Source organism: Hemitrygon akajei, chromosome 12 (assembly GCF_048418815.1).
Source record: "Hemitrygon akajei chromosome 12, sHemAka1.3, whole genome shotgun sequence".
Classification (NCBI taxonomy): Eukaryota; Metazoa; Chordata; class Chondrichthyes; order Myliobatiformes; family Dasyatidae; genus Hemitrygon; species Hemitrygon akajei.
In genome coordinates this window covers 68,099,731-68,126,518 of record NC_133135.1, presented here as the reverse complement: position 1 = coordinate 68,126,518, position 26,788 = coordinate 68,099,731, and the positions used below count along the sequence as shown (strand labels likewise).

At 40.1% G+C, this 26,788-nt stretch overlaps 1 protein-coding gene across 7 annotated transcripts in view; it reads left to right on the top strand.

The window, feature by feature from the left end:
• The window catches only part of LOC140737162 (uncharacterized oxidoreductase ZK1290.5), a 133,186-nt gene that overhangs the window by 82,938 nt on the left and 23,460 nt on the right, over positions 1–26,788 (top strand). For 6 of the 7 annotated variants that reach the window (XR_012101070.1, XR_012101071.1, XM_073063381.1 and 3 more), the window contains one exon: positions 15,463–15,554. Coding sequence is in view for 5 of the 7 variants with exons in the window: in XM_073063381.1 (XP_072919482.1) it covers positions 15,463–15,554 (92 nt within the window). In the remaining 2 variants the exon portion in view is untranslated. The remainder of the gene's footprint in view (positions 1–15,462; positions 15,555–26,788) is intronic. The other variant, XM_073063384.1, reaches the window with a different exon arrangement.

Sequence of the window (26,788 nt, the reverse complement as noted above, 5' to 3'; positions counted from 1 at the left end):
GGCCATTTTTATACATCACAAACAGCAAAAGTCCCAGTACAGATCCCAGTTGATCCCATGTATCTTAATTTCCCATGAGGGACCTTGTCAAATGCCTTACTAAATCCATGTAGACAGCATCCATAGCTCTACCTTCATAATTTATCCTCATCACCTCACTAAAGAACTCAATCAAGTTAATAAGATGTGACTTGCCCTGCACAAAGCCATGCTGGTTCTCCCTAATTCTAAAGGCCCATAAATTCTATCCCTAAAAATTCTTTAGTTTCCAGAATTATCTCTGTTTTTCTTCTGGAACAACATTAGTTACTTGCCAGTCTTTTGGGGACTTACCTGTGGCTAGAGAGGACACAAAGATACTGGAGAAGGCCCCAGCAATTTCTTCACATGCCTCTCTCAATAACCTGGGGTATATTCCATCAGGTCCTGGAGACATCCACTTTAATGCTCTTTAAGAGACCCAACACTACTTTCTCCTTTACTTCAAAATGCCCTAGTTTATTAATACTCTCAGCACTGATCTCCATATCCTCCACATCCTTCTCCTTGGTAAATACTGATGTAAAGTACTCATTAAGGACTTCACCCACATCCTTTGCATCCAAGCAAATTTCCCCCCTTTATCCTTGAGTGATCCTACCACCACCCTAGTTATCCTTGTGCTTCTGATCTATGTATGGAATACCCTGGGATTCACTTTAATCTTTCTTGCCAAGGATTTTTCATGGCCCCTCCTAGCTTTCCTAATACAGTTCTTGAGTTCTTTTCTGGATTCTTTATTACTCTCAAGGGCTCTATTTAATTCTAGCTTCCTATGATTTATATATTTTTCCTTTTTTCTTCTTGACTAAGTTCATCTCCTCCTCCTACATCCAAAGTTCTCTTATATTGTCATCCTTGTCCTTCCTTCTGACTGGAACATATCTGTCCTGTATGCTGTGCAGTTGGTCTTTAAACACCCTCCATGTGTCAGATGTGGACTTGCCCAAAAGCAGCTATTCCCAATTATTTCTCCCTAGTTCTTGCGAAATGCTCTCATAATTTGCCCTACTTCTATTTAATACTCTCCCACAAGGTCCATACTTATCCTTATCTTGCTGCCTTAAAACTCAAGGAGTTGTGGTCACTGTTCCCTAACTGCTCATAAGGTCGGTCAGCTGGCCAGGCTTATTATGCAACAGCAGATCCAGTACAGTTCCTCTTCTTGTTGGCTATCTCCATATTGATTTAAGATGCCCTCCTTGATGTATATAACAAATTCTGCTCCATCTAAATCCCTTGCACTAAGAAGGTCCCAGTTTATATTAGTGAAGCCCCCCCCCCCCATGACAACAGCCCTATACTTTTCCAGTACATGTTCCCCAATGTCTCAGTGGCTATTGGGGTGTCTGTAGTTCAATGCCATCCGAGTGATTGCACACTATTTATCTTTTTAGTGCTACCCCTTTAGACTCAGTGGATGTCCTCTCTGGGTACAGCTGTGATATTGTCCCTGATTCATTATGCAACTCACCCCACTGCTCTTCTACTTCCTTCTCTTCTCTTCTAAAATATTGAAACTCTAGAACATTAAGCACCCAGTCCTGTCCCTCTCTCAACCAAGTCTCTATAATAGTCACAACATCATAGTTTCATGTACTGTTCCATATGAGTTCATCACCTTTACCCATAATACTACCAACATTAAAATATACACACTTCAAACAATCTGTCCCATCCTATCTATTACTTTGCTGCTGCTTGTTTTACTGGCCCTGACATGTACGTCCTCTTCATCCCTCTACCTTCTGACATGGCGTTCTGGTTCCTATCCCCCTGCAAAACTAGTTTAACTCCTTCCTGGTAGCATTAGTAAACCTCCCAGCCAAGATATTGATTCTTCTCCAGTTTAAGTCTGCTCTGAAAACCTGTGCCAACCAGCTGGCAGGAATGTTATATGGGAGTCTACATTATGACCAAATCTCCAACCTTGCCTGTCCAAATTTTAAATTAGTAATCATAACCACCACTTCCTCTGGTGTTCAAGACCAGTAATCCAGAATCCTTTGTAAAGGCCAGGTATGAGCTACAGAGAGTCATCATGAGAGTAAAAAGAGAATTCTGTGTGAAATTAGAGATTGAATCAGATGCACAGCAGTTTGCAGGATTTACATACCATTACCTACTATAGCACTAACAGCATAAACGGCAGTGTTGCTTCACTCCCAATGAGCACAACTCCTTCTAAGCATACTCTGAAATGGAAAGTAACATCTTTATGAGTCCCCACAGCATCTGATGACTCTATGATCTCCATCACAAATGTCAACGCAAGACAATCCTTCAAGAAGGTGAACCCCTGTAAGATGTCAGGCCCCAATAGTGTGCCTGGTTGGGTACTAAAAACCTGTACTGACCAAATGGCAGAGTGCTCAAGGACACCTTCAAACACTCACTACAGTGGTCGAAGGTTTCCACATGCTTCAAAAGGATGACAATAATACCAGTGCCCAAGAAGAGCAGGCTGAGCTGCTTCAATGACTACAGCCCAGTGGCACTGTGATGAAGTGCTTTGAGAGGTTGGTCATGGCTAAAATCAACTCCTTCCTAAGCAGGGACCTGAAGCCGCTGCAATTTGCCTATCGCCATAATATGTCTACAGCTGATACAATCTCACTGGCTCTCTACTTGGACCATAGCAATTCCGACATCAGGCTGCTGTTTGTTGTATACAGCTCAGTGTTCAATGTAACATTACCCTCTGTTCTAATCAACGAGCTCCAAAACCTGGGTCTCTGTATTCCCTCTGAAAATGTATTCTTGATTTCCTCACCGGGTGACCACAGTCTGTGTGGATTGGAAAGAACATCTCTTCCTCACTGACAGTCAACACTGATGCACGTTGAGGATGTGTGCTTAGCCCACTGCTCTACTCTCTCTATACCCATGACTATGTGGCTAGGCATAGCTCAGGCAACATCTATGAATTTGCCAATGGCACAGCTATTGTTCGCAGAATTTCAGGTGATGACAAGGAGGCCTACAGGAGCAAGATAGATCAGATGGTTGAGTGCTTGTAGTCAATGTTAGTAAGACTAGGGAATTGATTGTGGACTTCAGAAACAAACCAGTCCTTGCTGGGGGATCAGCAATGGAGCAGTATCACGTTCCTGGGTGTCAACATCTCTGAAGATCTATCCTGAGCTCAACATACTGATGCAATTACAGTGAATGCACAATAGTGGCTGAACTCCTCAGACAGTGCAATGCTCCTCAGACAGGATGAAGAGGTCAATACTCCCCAATGCCATTAGGCTTTACAATTCAACCGCCAGGAGTAAGATATGTTAAAGTGCCAGGGTTGATTGTATTTAATGTATTTAAGTAAACTACTTAAGAACTTTTTAAAAGCTATTATTAATGCTTTTTGAGAGAGTGATTTAGATGCATATCATATTTTTACTGAGTTAAGTATTGTATGTAATTAGTTTTGCTACAACAAGTGTATGGGACATTGGAAAAAATGTTGAATTTCCCCATGGGGATGAATAAAGTATCTATCTATCTATCTATCTATCTATCTATCTAACTTTGTTAGGAATTTGAGAAGACTTGGAATATCACCAATGACATTCGCAAATTTCTGCAGATATATTGTGGAGAGCATTCTAACTGGTTACATCACCATCTGCATGCCTCCATCATGGGCACTATCCTCCTCAGCATCAGGGACATCTTCAAAAGGTGATATCCATAATTAAGGACCCCCATCATCCAGGACATGCCCTCTTCTCATCGTTAACATCAAGAAGCAGGTACATACAGGAGCCTGAAGACACACCATCAGATTTCTAAATGGATAATGAACCCACGAACAATACTTCACTATATTTTTCTTGTTTTTTTGCACTAATTTGATTTAATTTTTTTTAATATATGCAGTACTTGCAGAAGTTTTAAGAACACATATACATCTAGGGTGCTGAAGTCCTTTCAACAGTTCTGTAGTAACTTTATGTACTGCACCCACAGAAAAAAACAAAATTCATGATATATGTGAGTGATGATAAACCTGATTCTGGTATGGGTTTCTATTGTGGACTGAGAATGGGAAGGGATCAGGGAGAGGGAAATCATGGTTGGGAAAAGAGGAAGGGAGAGGGGAGGGTGCAGGAAGCACTGGAGAGATGTTCTGTAATTATCAATAAACCAATTGTTTGGAATCAAATGACCTTTCCTGGTGTCTGCAGCTATGCCAACTGCCCCCTCCCCCAACCCTTGGCACTCTTCTACCTGCTGTCCCACACTCCTCCTGCAATGCTCTTCCCTCGCCATTCCCAATATCCTTTGCTCTCGCCAGATTTGCAAACTTACTCTCTGTGCTCCACATTGACAAATATAATACTGTGCAAAAGTCTTTGACGCCATAGTTTTATATATATCTAAGACTTTCACATACAGTTTTTTAAATTATTAGGCATTGCAGTGTACTGCTGCCACAAAACCACAAATTTCATGACTTATGCCAATGATATTAAACCTGATTCTGATTCTGATAGGTGCAACCATCACTTTTGTCAGGTCACCCCTGCACCAGTTCGTCAGCCACTCATTCAGCTGTACTATCATCCTATTCCTGCCCTGACTAGCACATGGCACTGGAGTAATCCAGAGATTACTACCACGGAGGTCTTGATCTTCAGCCTCTTTCCTAACTCCCTTTGCTCTCTGTGCAGTATGTCTTACACTTTTCTACCTATGTCATTGGTGCAAATGTGCACCACGAGCTCTGGCCACTCACCCTCCCCCCTAAGAATATTCTGCAGACATCCTGGACCCTGGTACCCAAGAGGCAATACATCATCCTGGGGTTTCTTTGGTGGCCACAGAATCTCCTGTCTGTTCCCCGAACTATCAATTCTCATGTCAATATAGTTCTGCCTGACTGTACCCTTCCCGGCTGAGCCTCAGAGATGGCCAGTTGCCTGGCTGATATCAGCATTGAAGTTAAAGTGCTCTAAAAAGCCACAAGATAAACTGGACAGCAGATTATAGGAGAAAGGATGCAATGATCTATATATAGCTTGATTAAAGACAGAAGCTCAGGTTGAGTTCCTAGAGAGGGAACTTGTAGAACATCTATGGGATTCTTTTTCAGAGCAGCTTGTGGTTGAATCCACTAGGGATAAGGCAATTCTGGATTGGGTGTTGTGTAATGAACCAGATTTGATTAGAGAGCTTAAGATAAAAGAACCCTTGGTGGGAGGCAGTCATCATAATATGATAGAATTCATCCTGTAGTTTGAGAGGGAGAAGATAAAAATCAGATGTATCACTATTACAATGGAGTAAAGGGAATTACAAAGGCATCAGAGAGGAGTAGCCAAAGCTGATTGGAACGGGACATTAGCAGGGATGATGGCAGAACAACAGTGGCTGGTGTTTCCGGGGATGGGGGGGGGAGGTGTTCGAAGGCACAGGATGAGTACATCCCAAAGATGAAAAAGTATTCTAAAGGGAGGATGAGGCAACTGTGGCTGACAAAGGAAGTCGAAGACAGCATAAGAGCGAAAGAGAAGGCATATAATATAGCAAAAAGTAGTGGGGTGTTGGAGGATTGGGAAGCTTTTAAAAATCAACAGCGGGCAACTTAAAAATAACATAAGGGGAGAAAAGATGAAATATGAAGGTAAGCTAGCCAAAAATATCAAAAAGGATACGAAAAGTTTTTTTTCCAGATATTTAAAGAGTAGAGAGGCAAGAGTGGATGGTGGACCAGTGGAAAATGTTGCTGGAGAGGTAGTAATGGAGACAAAGAAATGGCAGACAAGCTTATAAGTATTTTGGGTCAGTCTTCACTGTGGAAGACATTAGCAGTATGCCAGAAATAGGAGTGCAGGGGGCAGAAGTGAGTGTACTTGCTATTACTTAGGAGAAGGTACTTGGGAAGCTGAAAATTCTGAAGGTAGTTAAGTAACCTGGACCAGATGGACTACACCACAGGGTTCTGAAAAAGGTAACTGTGGAGGCATTAGTAACGATCTTTCTAGAATCAATAGATTATGGCATGGTTCCAGACAGCTGGAAAATTGAAAATGTCACTCCACTCTTTAAGAAGGGAGGGAGGCAGAAATAAGGAAATTATAGGCCAGTTAACCTGACTTCAGTGGTTGGGAAGATGTTGTGAGGATGAGGTTTCAGGGTACTTGGAGGTGCATGATAAAGTACACCAAAGTCAGCATGATTTCCTTAAGGGGAAATCTTGCATGACTGATGTGTTGGAATTATTTGCAGAAGTAACATGCAGATAAGACGAAGGAGAGTCAGCGAATGTTATGTACTCTGATTTTCAGAAGCCTTTGACAAGGTGCCTCACATGAGGCTGCTTAACAAGATAAAAGCCCATGGTATTACAGGAAAGAAACTAGCATGGATAGAAGATTGACTGACTGGCAGAAAGCAAAGAGTCGGAGTAAAAGGGGCCTATTCTGGTTTGTGACAAGCGGTTTTCCACAGGGGTCATTATTGAGACTGCTTCTTTTCACATTATACGTCAGTGATTTGGATGATGGAATTGATGGCTTTATGGCCAAGTTTACAGATGATACAAAGACAGGTGGGGGGCAGGTAGTGTTGTGGAAGCAGGGAGCCTGCAGAAGGACAGTGACCAGTGATTCCCAACAGAGGCAGTTATGTGTCCTAAGGGGGCATTAGGGGAAATAGAAATCATTGGGGAGCGTTCAAGTTTCTTGGGGTGAGGTTGCAGTAGCAGTACCCTAACTTGAGGTACAAGACCTGACCAACCGTGTCAACTAGTTATCATCATCAACATCTGATAGGCATTCCCAGTTTGTGTTAATTTTTTATTTTAATTTAGCTCCGTTAATGATGGATAAATACATACAGCTTGATGTCTTGAGTATGAAGGCGGTAAGGTCTTGAACTCTAATCCTGCTAAGATACAGAAACTACAGAAAGCGCGTCAATACAATTTTACATACTTGGAGTGTGGTTTTATTCTGTTTTCATCAGATCAGCGACACCCCATGTGTCTTATTTGTAATACTGTACTGTCTAATGAAGCCTTGAAACCATCAAGATTGCAGGAACACTTCCATAAAAGACACCCTGAAAAGACTACTTATGGTATTACTCAGTTCCAGAAAATGAAAGAAGCATTTGAAAAGCATTGCACGCTCCAGTCAATGACCCTTATAATGGTCTCATTCCTTCTTATAACATTTCCAAAATGATAGCTAACTGTGGAAAATATCATACAATTGGTGAAAGGTTAATAATGTTTGCTGTATTGTAAGTGCTCACTACTGTTCTCAAAATGGATACCAGTATTTTAAAATCAATTCCTCTGAATAATAACTCTGTAATTCGTCGTAATGATGAAATGAGTGAAGACATTGAGTATCAATGATGCACAGAGCTACAAAACAGAATTTGAGATGCAACTGTATGATTAATTGTGTGAGACAATGAGACATTGCTAATGGGATATGTTCCATTAATCAAAAATGGAAAAGTTTACGAAGACATTCTCTTTTGTAAAAAGTTAAAACCAATATTAATGGAGAATCAATCTACAATGAGTTCAAAATGTGAATTGAAGATAAAAGTATTCTGATTAGGAACATGATTTTTTTTGTGTGTGCAATAGATGGAGCACTATATATGACAAGTCGCCATGCTGGTTTAATGGCATTTATGAAAAAAGAAATTCCAAGTATGTTTGCAAACCATTGTCAATATCTCACAGCCAAAAAACTCTGCCAGTGACTTTTATCAAGCAACACTCTTATAATATCTGCTATCAATAAAATAAAGAAAAACCATTAAATAGCAGAATATTTAACCAGTTATGTCAAGATAATGATGAGTTAGGACGTTGACTGTCAAAAGGCTGCTTCTTAAAATGTTTTTGATCTTTTTAACACTGTGGTTGAAGTTTTGCACTAAATCAACAACAGCTTGGGGAACAAGATTGAACTTCTACGTAGAGATTTGGCATACCTAGCTGATCTGTATGACAATATGAAACTGCAGGGTGAGAATTTCAATTTAATCCAGGCAAAAAGTGCAGTGTCCATTTTTATTGGAAAATTGGAAATATGTAAGCAAAACATTGGGAGAAGAATGTCCTCTCAATTTCCGTGCATGAAAGGTATGGCACTCTCTTTCACAGATGGTGATTTGCAAGAGTAATGCTTACATCTGCAGTCACTGAAGAAGAATTTTCAGAACTGATTCAAGGATTTGAACAATTTGGAAATGCTGGACTGGGTAATTAACCTATTTCTTTGCAAGGTGGAAGAACAGGAAGAGAGCTTACAAGAAATTTGAAATTCAGAATGATAATGAAGCAAAAATGCCTTTTCAAAATTATTGACTTTTGTGGTATGTGGCTACACTGTCATACAAAGTTTCCTGGTCTTTGGAGAAGAGCCAAACTGTTCTTCATTGCAATTCCATCCTCCTACCTTGTTGAAAGAGCTTCAGTGCACTGAACCACATATTCACAAAAAACAGAAACCACTTGGACATTGGTATGCATGGGGACTTGAGGCATTTGCTGTCACAACTTGAACCAGATACTTCAACTCTTGCTAAAATCCATCAAACTCTAGGATCACATTGATATCAAAGCTGCTGTACAGTATGCAGGTAGTGCATAAACTAGGCTTAAAGACAAATAAAAAATTTAAAGAAGAATCATTTTTCTCATGGTAGCATATGCTGGACATGTTTTTACACTATGGGGGTGTCAGAAATTATTTTGTGCCTAAGAGAGGTATTGGCAAGTATGAAGTCCTTTAGCAGCTGATTTGGTCTTGGTCCAAATATGGACAAAAGAGATGAACTTTGGAGATGAAGTGAGGGTAACTGCCCTTGACATCAGGGCAGCCTTTGATTGAGTATGGCATCAAGAAACCCTGACTGAGCTGGAGTCAATGAGAATCACTGTGGTGGAGGGGTGGGGACGTGATGGAGAGAAATCTTCTGCTGGTTCGAATTATGTCTAGGATAAAAGAAGATTGTTATGAACTCCATTAGTTCAGCCACACAATATCTCTGCAGGAATTCCTCAAGATAACATCCATGTGTTAAAGGATAGTCCATAAATTCATGAAAACTACCTTAGTATTCCTTAATTTTTGCACTTATTTATTTTTAATTTATAGCAAGTTTATGTCTCTGCACAGTGCTGCTGCCACAAACACAACAAATTTCACAACATATAAGACATTGATACTAAACCCAATTCTTATTCTGTTAATTTGAAGCCTGAATGTGCAATCTGGTTGTGTTTATTTTGCAATTCAGCAGCAAGAAAACAGCAGGGATTGTGTGAATTAAGAAGAGTTTTTGATAATGAGAAATATTATGCGTCTAAAGGTGATCTTTAATGATGAATATGAGAGATCTTTTGTGGAAAATACACATCATGTAAACATTTGGAATAGGAATGTTGTCCTATTCCTTGCTTTTTTTAAACCATGAAAGTAGCTTTATTAATGCAGTGCAATAATATTCTCAAATCGGCACATTAATGATCTCTCAATGATTATCTTGGCACACATCTCTCCACGACCATAACTTCCTCTCACATCAAGGAGGAAAAGAAGCATTCAAGGAACTTCTGGCATTTAGAATTGGGGCCTGGTGAATATTTATAGCCTAGCCAAAAAACTAAAAATTAGATTATCTGCTCATTATTTAGGTACTGATTATGGGACCCTTCTGTTTGCAAATAGATGCCCTATTATTAGAACAAACATGGCTCTCCAAAAAGTACAAAAGTACTTTATATTATTAAACTAGATTTCATCAGCGTAGGAATACAAGTTTTTCCTTAATTCCCAGTACTCAGAAATCTGACTGCTTAAGTTTAATCCCAGTGACTGTTCTGCATTCAATTTGGAACACAGTAGCTTTTTCCTGATGCTTAAATTACAATAGTGGGAGACTGAACTTATGAAAGGCTGATTTAAATTTCCACAGAGTGAAGAGGGAATCCCAGTCTCTCCATAAAATAAACAGAAAGTTGCCAATGTATACAATTATTAAAAAGAAAAATGTCTGAGAAAAAAAAGTGAGGGATTTGGAGCAAAGCCATACAATCAATTTCAGCCTTTTTGAGTGGGGTGAAATAGTACACGGTTGTTAAAAAAATTAGCAATGCGCAAGTACATTAAACAAAGCAATAAATCTCCCAGATGCACTGCATAAGATAAGATTGAGCTTAGAGCTGAAACATACATTTTACAAATGAAGAAACTTACGATATATTTCACATAGTGATCCCTTAGGAAACTAGAAACAAAAATATCCCAGGGATGACTAACCCTTTGATTTCTTCTTGCAATAAAACTACACTACATGTGCTACATAAAGGTCACCTAGTGTTGAATTTCTAGAGATTTATTTTTCATCTGCTTGCTAAATGACTAAAATATGTCTGCTGTGTTGCATAATGAGACAGTACAACATAGTGCCTATGTTTAAGGCAGTGTGCGCGAAGCTCATCGTATGCAGCCTGCAGGATGGGGCACAAGCTGACGTTTGGCTCCATTTTGCCGGTTATACCAGGCAGTGATGCAGCCTGTCAGAATACTCTCCAGGATACAACTATTTAAGTTTTTGGGTGTGCTTGTTGACATACCAAATCTCTTCAAACTCCTAATGAAGTATAGCTGCTGTCTTGCCTTCTTTATAACTACATCGTTATGTTGGGACCAGGTTAGATCTTCAGAGGTCCCAGGAATTTGAAACTGCTCACTCTCTCCACTTCTGATCCATCTATGAGGATTGGTATGTGTTTCTTCGTCTTACTCTTCCTGAAGTCAGCAATCAGCTCTCTCGTCTTACTAACAGACAGACATACTTTATTGATCCCGAGGAAAATTGGGTTTTGTTACAGCCACACCAACCAAGAATAGTGAAGAAATATAGCAATATAAAACCATAAATAATTAAATAATAAGTTAATCATGCCAAGTGGAAATAAGTCCAGGACCAGCCTATTGGCACAGGGTGTCTGACACTCCGAGGGAGGAGTTGTAAAGTTTGATGGCTACAGGTAGGAATGACTTCCTATGACGCTCAGTGTTACATCTCGGTGGAATGAGTCTCTGGTTGAACGTACTCCTGTGCCTAACCAGTACATTATGGAGTGGATGGGAGTCATTGTCCAAGATGGCATGCAACTTGGACAGCATCCTCTTTTCAGACACCACTGTCAGAGAGTCCAGTTCCACCCCCACAACAGCACTGGCCTTACGAATAAGTTTGTTGATTCTGTTGGTGTCTGCTACCCTCAGCCTGCTGCCCCAGCACACAACAGCAAACATGATAGCACTGGCCACCACAGCCTCATAGAACAACCTCAGCATCATCTGGCAGATGTTAAAGGACCTCAGTCTCTTCAGGAAATAGAGACAGCCTCAGTGTTCTTTGACCAGTCCATTTTATTGTCCATTCGTATCCCCAGGTATTTGTAATCCTCCACCATGTCCACATTGACCCCTTGGATGGAAACAGGGGTCACTGGTGCCTTAGCCCTCCTCAGCTCCACCACCAGCTCCTTAGTCTTTTTCACATTAAGCTGCAGATGATTCTACTCGCACCATCTGACGAAGTTTCCCACCGTCGCCCTGTACTCAGCCTCATCTCCCTTGCTGATGCATCCAACTATGGCAGAGTCATCAGAAAACTTCTGAAGATGGCAAGACTCTGTGTTGTAGCTGAAGTCCGAGGTGTAGATGGTGAGTGCCAGGTTGTTGCTGCGGCACCATTCCACTAGTTGGCATATCTCACTCCTGTATGTCCTCTCAACACCACCTGAGATTCTACCAACAATGGTTGTATTGTCAGCAAATTTATAGATGGTATTTGAGCTATGCCTATCCAGTGTGTATATAGTGTTGAGCAGTGGGCTGAGCACACCAGTGTTGATTGTCAGCGAGGAGGAGATGTTACCACCAATCGGCACAGATTGTGGTCTTCCGGTTAGGAAATCGAGGATCCAATTGCAGAGGGAGGTAAAGAGGCCCAGGTTCTGCAACTTCTCAATCAGGATTGTGGGAATGATGGTATTAAATGCTGAGTTATAGTCGATGAACAGCATCCTAACATAGGTGTTTGTGCTGTCCAGGTCGTCTAAAGCTGTGTGGAGAGCCATTGAGATTGCATCTGCCGTTGACCTATTGTGGTGATAGGCAAATTATGATGGGTCCAGGTCCTTGCTGAGATAGGAGTTCAGTCTAGCCATGACCAACCTTTCAAAGCATTTCATCACTGTCAATGTGAGTGCTAATGGGTGATAGACAGCTCACATTATTTTTCTTAGGTACTGGCATAATTGTTACCTTTTTGAAGCAAGTGGGAACTTCCACCCGTGGCAGTGAGAGGTTGAAAATGTCCTTGAATACTCCTGCTAGTTGGTTGGCACAGGTTTTTAGAGCTTTACCTGGTACTCCATTGGGACCTTCTGCCTTGTGGAAGTTCACTCTCTTTAAAGACAGCCTAACATTAGCCTTTGAGACAGAGATCACAGGGTCATCAGGTGCAGCAGGGATTTTCACAAATGTAGTTGTGTTCTCCCTTTCAAAGTGGGCATAGAAGGTGTTGAGTTCATCTGGTAGTGAAGCATCGCTGCCATTCTTGCTATTGGGTTTCCCTTTGTAGGAAGTAATGTCTTGCAAACACTGCCAGAGTTGCCGTGCATCAGATGCTACTTTCAACCTCGTTCGATATTGTCTCTTCGCCCTTGAAATAGCCCTCTGTTAATCATACCTGGTTTTCTGGTACAGGCCTGGGTCGCCAGACTTGAATGCCACAGATCTAGCCTTCAGCAGATGATGTACTTCCTGATTCATCCGTGGCTTTGGTTTGGGAATGTACCATAAGCTTTGCATGCACACACTCATCCACACAGGTTTTAATGAAGTCGGTAACAACTCACCCAGGTTCGAAGATGAATCCCTGAAAACAGTTCAGTCCACCGATTCAAAGCAGTCCTGTAGGCAGTTCTGTGCTTCCTTTGTCCATACCACCTTGGTGCTATGGTCTTCAGTCTCTGCCAATACTCAGGGAGTAGATGTACAGCCAGGTGATCAGACTTCCTGAAGTGAGGGCGTGGAATAGCCCGGTAGGCATTCTCGATGGTGGTGCAGCAATGGTCCAGTGTGGGGTTTCCTCTGGTATTGCAAGTGATCTGTTGGTGGTAGTTGCTTAGTGATTTTTTTCAGATTGGCCTGGTTAAAATCTCCCAAAATGATGGTGAAGGCGTTAGGATGCACTGTTTCGTGCATGTTGATCTCATTGCTGAGATCATCTAAGGCAGTAATTGTATATGTATATGTTAAATAGTTAGAGTAAAAATAGTGCAAAACAGAAGAAATATATTTCTAAAAAGTGAGGTAGTGTTCATGGGTTCAATGTCCATTCGGAAGTCGCACCGCAAAGGGGAAGAAGTTGTTCTTGAATTGCTGAGTGTGTGCCTTCAGACTTCTGTGTGCCCTTCCTGACTGTAACAATGAGAAAAGGGCATGTCCTGGGTGATGGAGTATTTACTCGTGCAGTAGAGGAAGCCGTAGACAAACATGTCAGAATGGAAATGGGAAATAGAATTGAAATGGGCAGTCACTGGGAAGTTCTTCCTTTTGCGGCAGACAGAGTAAAAGTACTCAACAAAGCGGTTCCCCAGTCTGTGTTAGATCGCATTGACGTAGAGGAGGCCATACCAGGAACACCAGATACAATGGGTGACCCCGAAAGACTTGCAGATGAAATGTTACTTATAGGGCCACTAAGAATCCCAACATATTGGTTTTCAATTAAAGGAAACTTTTATTCTGGAAAGCAGAGCAATGTGGACAGAAGTCAGAACCACTGACTGTCCAGGTTATTCCAAAATGCAACCAAACTAAATACTAACGTGGATGAAGAAAGATAAGTACACGAATGCTATATAATATGATTATGCAGTGATTCAAAACCTATTGTTTATTTTAAACTGGAAAGTGGTAACAATACCCAGCAGGTCAGTTTGATCTCAAGGTGAGAAATAGGTTAATGGTTTGAATGAAAATCACCAATAGGTCTGAAACATTAATTTGTTTCTCTCTTTAGGATACTGACAGTGTGTTTCCCCTTTTAATTTAAGATTTACAGTGTTAGTTATGTACCACCTTACTTGATAAGATTTTAAACTAAGCTTTGCTAAGAACACCACTTCAAGCATTAGGAATTTTCAAAATGATTTTTAATGTTGACCAGTAAATTGTATTCAGTGTTAAAATTACATTGTATTAAATTATATTAAATTATATTATATTAAATGTAAATATATTAATATTATATATTATAATGTAATTATATTAAAATTTACATTGTACTTCTGCAAAGTAAATTGTGCATGAGATGCAAAACCTCAAGCTACCTCTCAGTAGCAGCTTGAGGTTTTTCAGTAGAAACATCAAAGTTTCCTCTACATATCTATGCTAGAGACTGAGATTTTCTCAATTGCTATTTTACTGAATGCACAAACATAATGTGGTTTATTTTTGACGTTTCGGGCCGAGACCCTTCATCAGGACGACCTTCGACGAAGGGTCTCGGCCCAAAACGTCGACAGTACTTCTCCTATAGATGCTGCCTGGCCTGCTGTGTTCCACCAGCATTTTGTGCATGTTGTTGTTTGAATTTCCAGCATCTGCAGATTTCCTCGTGTTTGTGGTTTATTTTGCTCCTTAAGAAGAAACTGCCTTTTCAACTTGTTATGTTATTTGTTGATACTACTGATATAATTGCATTCTCAAATCGTATTCTTTTTAAATTAACCATTGCAATATAACCATTCATTAGCATCAGCAAAATAGTTTTTGTAACAAATTGTTGGAATAACGTGTAACTTTGGACCCATTACTCTAGATTAGTACTAAAGGTAATTTTGTGTATACTTTTAAGTCATTGATCAGTACACGTATTATTAAGACGTTATTGCATTTAATTCTCCATAAATCATACCTTCATAAAGACAACAGAATAGTCCTTGTTGAGAACTATGTCCTTGCCTGTGACCCTCTTATACATTACAGTTGCCTACAAATTTGGCAAGCAACTCCACACAATTTCCTCCTTTTGATGCTGACGCATTTCTAATTGTTTTTTCACTTATGCCTCATTAGATTTTCCCAGCACTCGACTTGAAGCTCTTATTCAGTAGGGAATTGCAGTATGTGAGCATTAGAAAACTCTTTCCTTATAAGGTTTGATGGAACAGACATGTAAGATATGTTATCTAGTTCAAGCTTTCAATAATGGAGTTCCTGGTCTTCTGTGAACAGTTGTTTTATCCAACCACTTGTGCCTCTACTCCTTTGTCATCCTGAGAAGTATTCTAAATTCAGGATATCCTCTGATGTGTAACTTAGTATCTGGCATTGTTGTCTCTCACATTGCTTTTTGTAGGGATATGTCGATCCATAGGAGTGAGCAATTTCCTCATTTCTCATTTAGAGCAGCTGAAGGAAGACTGTGACATCATCCCACATGTCAATCAGGTGAGAGTCTTATGCACGAGCATATGCATGCATAGAAAGAAAGGAAGTTTGGACCTCCTACAAATCACGTACAATTTGTTTTGGTACACCTAATTTTTTGTCTTGATTAAAATCTTTCTTGAACATGGACAGATTCTCACATAAAGCTTCAAAATACTTATCCCTTTCTAAATCTTGATTGTTCAGCCTTACTATATTGTTCTCTTAGGGCACAGTTTGAAAAGGATCTTCTGAAAACAATACTACCCATAATCTACATTGTGAATCCCCAACCCAACCAATTCCCATGACTATTAGAAAATGTAATTTAGCCACCAATGCACAGTGACTTAGTTTAGTGGCCAGATACATTTTGGGAAACAATGTTTCTCTGCCAACCCTGTTAAATAGAAATATATTCAAAGACAACATGTTAACTAATCCTGTGACATGTTATTTCTGAAATATTTTGTCTGTAGCTTCAAACTATCATGGTGATTAAAGTTAAATTGTCATATAATTCTTACAGAAGAGGTATGACTTCACTTATTTTGAGCTTCATTGCCACATTGACAAGTTCAAAGTCACGGTTATTGACAAGTGCAATGAAAAACTTACTTGGAGCAGAATCATAGCATCTTATACAGTGCCTATAAACAGTATTCCCCCCCCCCCCCACCTGCCCCGGAAGTGTTCATGGTTTATTGTTTTACAACATTAAATCAAAGTGGATTTAATTTGGCTTTTTTGACACTGATCAACAGAAAAAGACTTTCGTGTCAAAGTGAAGGCAGATCTCTACAAAGTGATCTAAATTAATTACAAATATAAAATACAAAATTCACCCCCTTCAATTCAGTATTTGGCAGCAATTACAGCCTTGAGTCTGTGTGGATAGGTCTCTATCATCTTTGCACATCTGGACACTGCAATTTTTCCCCCATTCTTCTTTACAAAACTGCTCAAGCTCTATTAGATTGCATGGGGATCATGAGTGAACAGCCCTTTTCAAATCCAGCCACAAATTCTCATTTGGATTGAGGTCTGAACTGTGACTTGGCCACTCCAGGACATTAACGTTGTTGTTTTTAAGCCATTCCTGTGTAACTTTGGCTTTACGCTTAAGGTAATTGTCTGCATAAGAACATAAGAAATAGGAGCAGGAGTAGGCCATCCAGCCCATCGAGCCTGCCCCACCATTCAATAAGATCATTGCTGATCTGTCTGTAAACTCAGCTCCATCTACCTGCCTTTCCCAATAACCCTTAATTTCCTTACTATGTAAAAATCTATCTAATTGTATCTTAAATATATTTAGTGAAGAAGCCTCAACTGCTTCCCTTGCAGAGAATTCCACAGATTCACAACTCTCTGGGAAAAACAGTTTCTCCTCATCTCTGTACTAAACCTTCTCCCCTGAATCTTGAGGCAATTTTCAGTGCTATTGTGAATTAGGAGTATTACAGAAGTTCTCTCCTTGCATTCAAAAGTCCTGAAGAATGAAATGCAATAACTGGACATAACTGGGATATATGGCACCAATAAAGATAGATACAACGTAATTTAAATAACAGGGCCCCATGCAATGCATTAAAGTAGCTAAAACAGTTAAATCACCATTGAATAGAGTTTACTGTGATGAATAGAGAGTTCAGCTATTTATTTATGTTGTGTGGCTAGCCATTTTAAATGTAAACTGTAAATGCTGAAGGAATCCCAGCTTCCTGTTTGTTCTTTTTATTTGTGTTCTATTTACGAGACCTTACTTTCTTGAATATAAAATTTCACGTCAAAGATATGTGGTCACTGCTGAACAGTTGGAAGATGCAGTCAGAGTTGTTGTTTGCCAAGTTTATATAATTAACACAATAATATAGAATTGTAAAACCGGTTGCCAGAGACTATGTTAAGTCACTTTGTTCTCCAGTAGTTCTACTGTATTAACTTAGTTTATGTTCTACTATTAATAAACACTGTGGGGCATGTCTTATGTAGCTGTATTCCTAAATCCTTCATAAAATATGCCTAGATTGGGTTTCTGTCTGTATTCCTTATAACATGAGGATTTACTCATTGTTTTGCTTAGAGGTGAGTGTTAAAATTGTGTTTTATGACAACTGCAGTGTTATTCCGTGATCTATTTCAACTCTGTAGAAGCACAGTAGTTTTCACAGGCCATAAAGTTATTTGTTGTCAAAGGGATGTCTGGTCATTTGGAGGTTAGATTTTGGCTAGGGTAGTTTGCAGACTGTCAGATAGTTGAAATTTTTTAGCACTAGGTCAGAAGAAATCAGCAGGATGCAGACTAATTACTAAATGAATTCAATTCTGTAAAAAACTGAATTATTCAGGGTATGTTGAAACAGCATTGTGAAGTTATGGGTCAACAGAGCAAACAAAGAAATAATTCCAAAAAGTTAACCACTTTATGGATCAAAGAAAAGTTAGGACATGCTGTAGGTCATTTAGCCCATTATTTCCGTGTAAGTCCAAATGCTTTATTAGTATGTTCAGAGTTTCTGTTTTTGTCACTGTTTACTCTGTATAAGGTCTTCATTATTGTACACACCTCAATTAAATTTCTTCCTACACTATTTGGTTCTAAAAGGAACCAAAAAAGTCTGGTAGTGATTGGTTTCTACAAGGAGTTACAAAAGGAGCACCTTCCCTTCTGGCTTGGTGTGGCAGACAATAAAATGTAAGAAATTTATCCATTGCTCAGCTCTAATGGCCATTTTAAGGACTGCTAGTTAAGTTTTACTACCTGGATAAGGATGTAGATCTGATCAATCTGGCTGTAGTCCCAAATATAGGTGTTCAGTGCAATTGATTACTTTGCAGCTATGGGGTAACTTGCACCAAGTACAACTCATCCTCAGAGTTTCATTGCTCCCCATTCAACAGGAACACAACATTTAAACATCTCAAAGTCGAAAGTAAATTTTATCATCAAGAGTACATATGGGAGATTCATTTTCTTCTGGACATATTCAACAAAGCCATAGAATAGTGAATGTAACAGAATCAATGAAAAACTGCCCAACTGGGGCGATCAACCAGAGAGCAGGAGACAACAAACTCCAAGTGAAAAAAGAAACAATAATATAAATAAATAAGCAATGAATATTGAGAACATAAGATAAAGAGTCCTTGAAAGTGAGTCCATAGGTTGTGGGAACATTTCAAAGTTGGGGGCAAGTGAAGTTATCCCCTTTTGTTCAAGAGCCTGATGGTTGAGGGTTAGTAACTGTTCCTGAACCTAGTGGTGCAAGTCCTGAGGCTCTTGTACCTTCTTCCTGATGGCAGTAGGGGGAAGAGAGCATATCCAGGGTGCTGGTGGTTCCTGATGATGGATGCTGCTTTACTGTGACAGTGTTTCATGTAGATGTGCTCAATGGTGGGGAGGGATTTTCCTGAGATAGACTGGGCCATATCCACTACATTTTGTAGGATTTTCCATTAAATGGTATTAGGGTTTTTGTACTAGACTGTGATGCAGCCAGACAATATACTCTCCACTCCACATCTGTAGAAGTTTGTCAAAGTTTTAGATGTCTTGCTGAATCTCCACAAACTGCTAAGAAACTAGAGGCCCTGCTGTTCTTTCTTTGTAATTGTACTCAGGTGTTGGGCCTAGGACAGGTCCTCTGAAATAGTAACATACAGGAATTTAAAGTTGCTAACCCTCTCCTCTGATCCTCTGATAAAGACTGGCTCATGGACCTCTGATTTCCTTCTTGTTTTCAAAACCCTTCCTAACCTCTATCCTCCCTGTTTCTGAAACTTTCCCCAGCCTTCCAAGATCCTGTATCTGTGCTGATCCAATCCTGGCATCTTGCACATCCGTGGTTTTGATCATTACACCACTGATGGCAATATCTTCCACTGCCAAGATCTAAAGTTTGGACTTCCCTTCCCAATCTTTGTTCCTCTCTATGCTCATTCTAGATGCCTTTTAAAATCCATGTCCTTGATAGAATACTTGAGATAATTTGTTCCTGTATCTGGCCAGCACAACTGCAGAGACAGTATATTTCTGCATCATAACTGTAAAGTCTGGATTAAATCCCAACCTTGGTGCTGACCGTGTGGAGATGTCCTCCCCATAACCATATGAAGATTCCTTTGGCTGCTCTGGCTACCTCCCACATTACTAAGGAGTTAATGGACCAACCTAAAGTGGCCCTAGTGTAAAAGTGAGTGGTAGAATCTGTGGTTTATTGATGGAATATAGAGAATATACAGAAAGAGCATGAACTTGCCTCATGAATCAATTTACACTTGAGGGCCCAGATGGCCTCCTCCTATGTTGTAAATAAAGCTGGAAACATTTCCTTACTTTATCAAATTTTAGTGCTCCTATGCATGCCTTGTAATGTTTTATCATATTTTAAAAACTACAGAAGTGCAAGCTGGTGTTATTATTTAGGACGAGTATAAGCTTGGAGGTGTAATAACCACAAACATAAATAGTTCTCATTGTTAGTTGTGAACATAAAAATGTATATAAATTTCACAAAATGTGACATTAAAATATGAGCTAACTCCACTTGATGATTACTTGTTTATGAATCCCCTGTGTCATGCCATAGTAAATTAACAATAGTTTACTGTTAATCAATTACAAAGTGGTTGCTAACAGTTACTGCTCTGGACAGTCATTATTATGACAGAGTAAGGACAAATCTAATAGTTCTTTCTCACAGTTGCTGAGATATAATATGAACTCTAATGTACCCCAAGTTTTAGAGTGAGTCACTGAGAGGAAAAGGAAACGGGTGGAGTACTTACCAGTAACTGATTGCCATTGGAGAATATATTGACTGCTGTTTCAGATTAACATAACAGAAAATGTTTGTTTACAAAGTACCTAAACTATCTCCTTTGAAAAGTGTTCTTTAAAAATTATTTTGAGAAGTGTTAGAACTATGTCCAGCAGCACCCAGTGAACCTAGAGGTAGAGGCCCTATAACATCCTTAGAAATAGCAATTAAAATCCGTTGAAGTTAACATATAGAAGATACTTGCCGATGGATGCTCCAAACAGAGAAAGTGGGACAAGGTTTTCCATGGGTGCAACTGATTGGGCATTGCTGAATTTTGACAACTTTAGTTTTTCAGAGAGGCTGTCTAGACTGGGGTTGTTTTCTTTGGAACCAACGGGACTGATGGGAGATATAATTGAGGTGTGCAAAGCCGTAAGAAGTCTGAACAGGAAGAAACAATTTCCTGAAGGAGAGAGGCCAACAAGCAGGGACAAAGACAAAGGGTGATTGGTAAAGAGATTAGGAAAAGAAATTTTCACCCATTTGTAGTTAGGGTTTGGAACGCATTGCCTGAAGGTAGTGGAGTAGAAAATTTTATCACATTTAAAACATAATTTAGGAGCAGGAATCAGCCATTTGGCCCTTCAGGCCTGCTGTACCATTGGATATGGTAATCATTTACTTCAGTGCTCTGTTGCTGTTTTCTTTCTATATTTCTTGATCTCTTTAACATTAAGAAACAAAGCAGCCTCTTTCTTGAGGAAGTTCTTGAAGAAGCCTGTATTATCTCTTGTGGTACAAAATTCATATGATCCACAACCACTGAGTGAAGGAATTGCTCGTGACCTCAGGAGGTTTAAATATGAGTAGCCTGTATCTTATGACTGTGATTTCCTTTTCTGGATCCTAGCTTCTCTGAATTAGCATCCTTTTGTTAGAATTTTATGGGTTTCTACGAGGTCATCTCTCATTCTTATAGACTCCGGTGATCCAGTAATTATGGAGGCCCAGTTGACCCAATCTCTCTTAAAACATCAACCAAGATGAGAATCAGGCCAATAAACTTTATTGTTCTTCTATACCGCCCCCTCCCACACAAAAAATCCTTCCTCACAAAAACAGCATAACAGCACACAAAGCTCCTTAACGGACCTAATCAGATATTGTACACTGCAGTGTACAATAGACCAAGCATTCAGGTGCTGCAAGAAGTAAGAAGACTGTTTATACGCTTGATTTTAGTGATTAGTGTATGATCTTGTTGCACCCCTCCCAATCTCACACCATTCAGATAGTAATCTAACGATTTTTTTAGAGCCAAAATGGATAACCACAGAAAGAGCCACACTGCACTGTATCTGCTATGCACTTACGCATTTGTCAAATTTGTTTAAAGCACATTGGAGCTTCTTGCATTTTCCTTACAATGCATACAGCCCTGCCCTTTTAAATTTGCAAGTAAAGGCGTTATATTTAATTCCCTCATCCACGTCACTGTGGTATATTGAAAACTGCTGGGTCCCAAGCTCTGAGTGTCCTACTGATCACTAACTGCAGTCAAGAAAAAGGTCCTGTTTATTGCAACTCCCCCAATATATTATCCAAATTCTATAAATTTGGGACCTTATCATAAAACATTCTGAATGTTTTGAGGTACTTGGAGGCACATAATAAAATAGGCTGTAGTCAGCATGGTTTCCTTAAGGGGAAAGCTTGCCTGACAAACCAGTTGGAATTCTTTGAAGAAAAAGCAAGATGGAGAGACAAAGGAGAGTTGGTAGATCTGGTGTACTAGGATTTTCAGAAGGCCTTTGACAACGTGCCACACATGAGGCTGCTTAACAAGTTAAGAGCCTATGGTATTGCAGGAAAGATACTGGCATGAATAAAGCATTGGCTGATTGGCAGGAGGCAAATAGCGGGAATAAAGGAATCCTTTTCTGTTTCCATCGGGGTCTGTGTTGGGACCGCTTCTTTTTACGTTATATGTCAATGATTTGGATGATGGAATTAATGGCTTTGTGGCCAAGTTTGCGGACAATACGAAGAGGGGCAGGTAGTTTTGAGGAAGTAGAGAGGCTGCAGAAGGACTTGGGCAGATTCGTCAAATGAGCAAAGAAATGGCAGATGGAATATAGTGTCAAGAAGTGTATGGTCATGCACTTTAGTAGAGGAAATAAAAACATGGACTATTTTCTAAATGGAGGGAAAATTCAAAAATCTGAGGTGCAAAGGGACTTGGGAGTCCTCATGTAGGGTTGCCCAAAGGCTAATTTGCAGGTTGAGTCAGTGGTGAGGAAGGTAAATCTCTGAATGTGAACAAAACAAAAGAGATTATTGTTGACTTCGGGAGGGCACAGAGTGACCACTCTCCACTGAACATCGACGGCTCCTCGGTAGAGATCATTAATGGCACCAAATTTCTTGTTGTTCACCTGGCGGAGAATCTCACCTGGTCCCTCAACACCAGCTCCATAGCAAAGAAAGCCCAGCAGCATCTCTGCTTTCTGCGAAGGCTGACAAAAGTCCATCTCCCACTCCCCATCCTCACCACATTCTACAGAGGTTGTATTGAGAGTATCCTGAGCAGCTGCATCACTGCCTGGTTCAGAAATTGCACCATCTCAGATCATAAGACCCTGCAGCGGATAGTGAGGTTAACTGAGAAGATCATCACACCATACGCTGCATCCGCAAAGCAAACAGCATTATGAAGGGCCCCACACACACCTCATACAAACTCTTCAACCTCCTGTCATCTGGGAAAAGGCACTGAAGCATTCAAGCTCTCACGACCAGACTATGTAACAGTTTCTTCCCCTAAGCCATCAGACTCCTCAATACCCAGAGTCTGGACTGATACCAGCTTACTGCCCTCTACTATGCCTATAGTCTTGTTTATTATTTATTGTAAGGCCTGCACTGTTTTGTGCACTTTATGCAGTCCTGGGTAGGTCTGTAGTCTAGTGTAGTTTTTGTGTTATTTTACGTAGTTCAGTGTAGTTTTTGTATTGTTTCATGTAACACCATGGTCCTGAAAAACGTTGTCTCGTTTTTACTGTGTACTGTACCAGCAGTTATGGTCGAAATGACAATAATAAAAAAGTGAGTGAAGTAAATGCAATATTAACATTCATTTCAAGACGACTAAAATATAAAAGTAAGGATGTGATGTTGAGGCTTTATAAAGCATTGGTGAGGTTTCACTTGGAGTATTGTGAGCAGTTTTGAGACTTTTATCTCAGATAAGATGTGCTGACATTGGAGAGGGTTCAAAGGAGGTTCGCAAAAATGATTTCAGGATTGAAAGGCTTGTCTTATGAGATGCATTTGATGGCTCTGTACCTCTACTCACTGAAATTCAGAAGACCTCATTGAAGCCTATCAAAGTGGATGTGGAGAAGATTTTCCTATGCTGGGACAGTCTAAGACCAGATGATGCAGCCTCAGAATAGAGGGGCATCCTTTTAGAATGGTGATGAGGAGGAATTGCTTTAGCCAGAGTGGTGAATCTGTGGAATTTATTGCTACAGACAGTTGTAGAGGCCAAATCATTGGATATATTTAAGGCAGAGGTTGATAGATTCTTGATTGATCATGGCATGAAAGGATAAGGGAGAAGGCAGGAGATTGGGGCTGAAAGAGAGAATGGATCAGCCATGATGAAATGGCAGAGCAGACTCAATGGCTAAATGGCCTAATTCTGCTCCTATATTTTATGGTCTTATGCCCAAACATACCATGTCATCTGGGAAAAGGCTGTCCCTTTTCCTCCAGTTTCTCTTTTCAGCAGACCCTTGGTTGCATAATGCATGTGGGAGGTTACGTAGAGTCCTCCTTTGTGGACACAGAACTAACATTTCTTGTTTCTAAATTAATAATTTCCTCTTTCTCACAATTGGGGACCTGCATTTCTCTGTGCTAACCTTGTGCTCTTCACAAATGTATGGAAGCTTTTACTGTCAGTTTTCATGTTCTCTTCATCTTCCTCCTTCATTATAAACCTTTTTGCTTCCCTAATGGAATTCTAAGCTGGTCCCAATCCACAGGCCTGCTGCTTTTCCTGGCAACTTTGCAAATCTCCTCTTTAGAACTAATCTCTGATTTCCTTTGTAATCCATGTTTGAGTCATCTTTCCTGAGTTATTTTTGTGCAGATATAAAAGTCTAATTATTGTGGTTCATTTAATCCACCTATCCATGAGATCCCATTCAGTAAAGTTCCACAGTCCACTACCATACCAAAAATACCAAGCAAATTCTAGAACAACCAGTTTGCAGAAAAGTAGAAGACAGAGATTCCACTCTACTTTTTCCATCTTCTTAGTGAGACTAGAAATAAAACTCTCAGCAGCACAGCTGATCCAGGCACAGGCACATGTCAGATTATACTGGAACCAATGAACTGACAAAGTAAAAGTTAAAGGTGCAGATAAGTTACAAAATAAATTATGGAGTGGAGAGTTCACATGAAGGGAGCCCTGCACCAACAACCTAGGTTCAATCCTGACCTCTGGTGCAGTCTGCATCAAGTTTGCAGAACAAGAGGTGAACTCCCTATGACCATGTGGGTTTCTCCAAATGCTCCAGATTCCCCCCGCATCCCAAAGATGAGCAGTTTGGTAGCTTAATTGACCACTATAAATTGCCTCTAGTAGCAGGAGATAGTAGGACTGTGTGGCTTATAGGTTGCATGGAGAATTACTGCATCAGTGGGATTGCTGTATGAACCAGCATAGACTTAGTGATCCAAAATGGCATCCCCCACTGTCATGAGGAACTATGAAGATCAGGTGGGGCTGGAAGCAATGCTGGTGTTATGTATGAATTCTTGTCTTTTCAAGGGTATCTTTGTCTCAGACACCTTAAGACCCATCTTACGAAGATCCAAAAACATACCAAGAGCGAAGAAGCAGTTAGACTTTGAAAGAAATGCTTCAACGTCTCCAACCCAGCACAAACTCCCTGGTCTAGCCTTGCCACTATTCTAGACAATCACCATCAATAAAGGTCATAAGCCAACTGAGAAACAATGCCTCACGAACAGGCAGTAATTCTGCTGACGTTTGAAAACTTGTTTGATGATGAACTTCAATAAAAAATAAATTACAAAAAAAAGGAAAACTTGCCAATGAATGCCTTGTTCCATCTGAAATGAGGACCTGTCTGGAGATTTAAGACACACTATTCTTCTGATGATTGTCAGGAAAGGGGAAGTCTAATTGCAGATATCAGAGTGATTTTCTTGTTTTCTGCCAGAGGGGAAGTCCTGAAACAACTGTCTCCTTCTGGAGTGGGTGAAGTTCTGCTTGCTGAATGGCACTGTAGATTCCATCTATCCTTTGCTTCAATGGACATAATGGATAGCGTAATCTCAATGAAGCCTTCTTGAGCTCTCAAAAACCTTTGACTGTCAACTAAGAGGGCCTGGGGAGGATCCTTCTCAAGTATGGCAGCCTGCAGATATTCATGTCCATGCTTGGCTACTTTGTACTGACATACAGGCCATGACAATTACAGTGGATCAACTTCAGACACAATCTGCATCGTTGCCTCAGCTTTTTTCTTTCAGTACAATGATGCAGCTTGTACCCAACTGGTTTTTTGTTGGAGTGAAAACCATCTACAGGACAAATATGAATCTATTCAACCATGTAGCTTCCATTCTGGAACCAAAATCAACCCATCTTCAGTATTGTCCAGTACAGTTTGGATGCATTGCCCCATACAGCGATATGAAGATTTATGACTAAGCTTGATTAAATAGATAGATTTTAAAGAGTGTCTTAACAGAGAAAAGTGAGGTATAGCGAGGGAATTTCAAACCTGAAGAGACAGACACAAATAGTGAAAAGAAAAACTCACATATTGGGGGGGGGGGGGGAAAGGCTTGGATCTTTGAAGGTTCTAACACTACCAAAAATAGGAGTAAGCAGTGGTGGGAAATACACCATCAAACTTACCGAACATGGAACAGTACATACCTTTTAGCCCATGATATTATGCTGACCTTTTAACCTACTCCAAGATCAATATAACCTTTTCCTCCTGCATAGCCCAACTTTTTTCTTTCATCCGTGTGTCTATCTCCGGGTCTCTTAAATGTCCCTAATATGTCTGCTTCGACCTCCACCCCCGCCTGTGCATTCAGCCTTTCCATTAGGCTTGCTCTCTAATCCATGGAGTATTCTGACAAATCTCCTCTGCACCTTCTCAAAAGCTTCCACATCCTTCCTATTATGAGGTAACCAGAACTGAATACAATATTCCAAATGCGGTTTTATAATGCTGTGGCATTACTTAGCGGCTCTTGAATTCAGACCCCCAACTAATGAAGGCCAACATATTATATGCCTTCTTAACCATCCTAACAACGTGCATGGCAACTTTGAGGGCTTGGTGTGCCATCATAGAGGAATGCAGAAAAGAATAAATTCAAGATGGTGAGTTGAGACAAAACCTTTGACAATTTCAAGGATTTTTCCAGTTC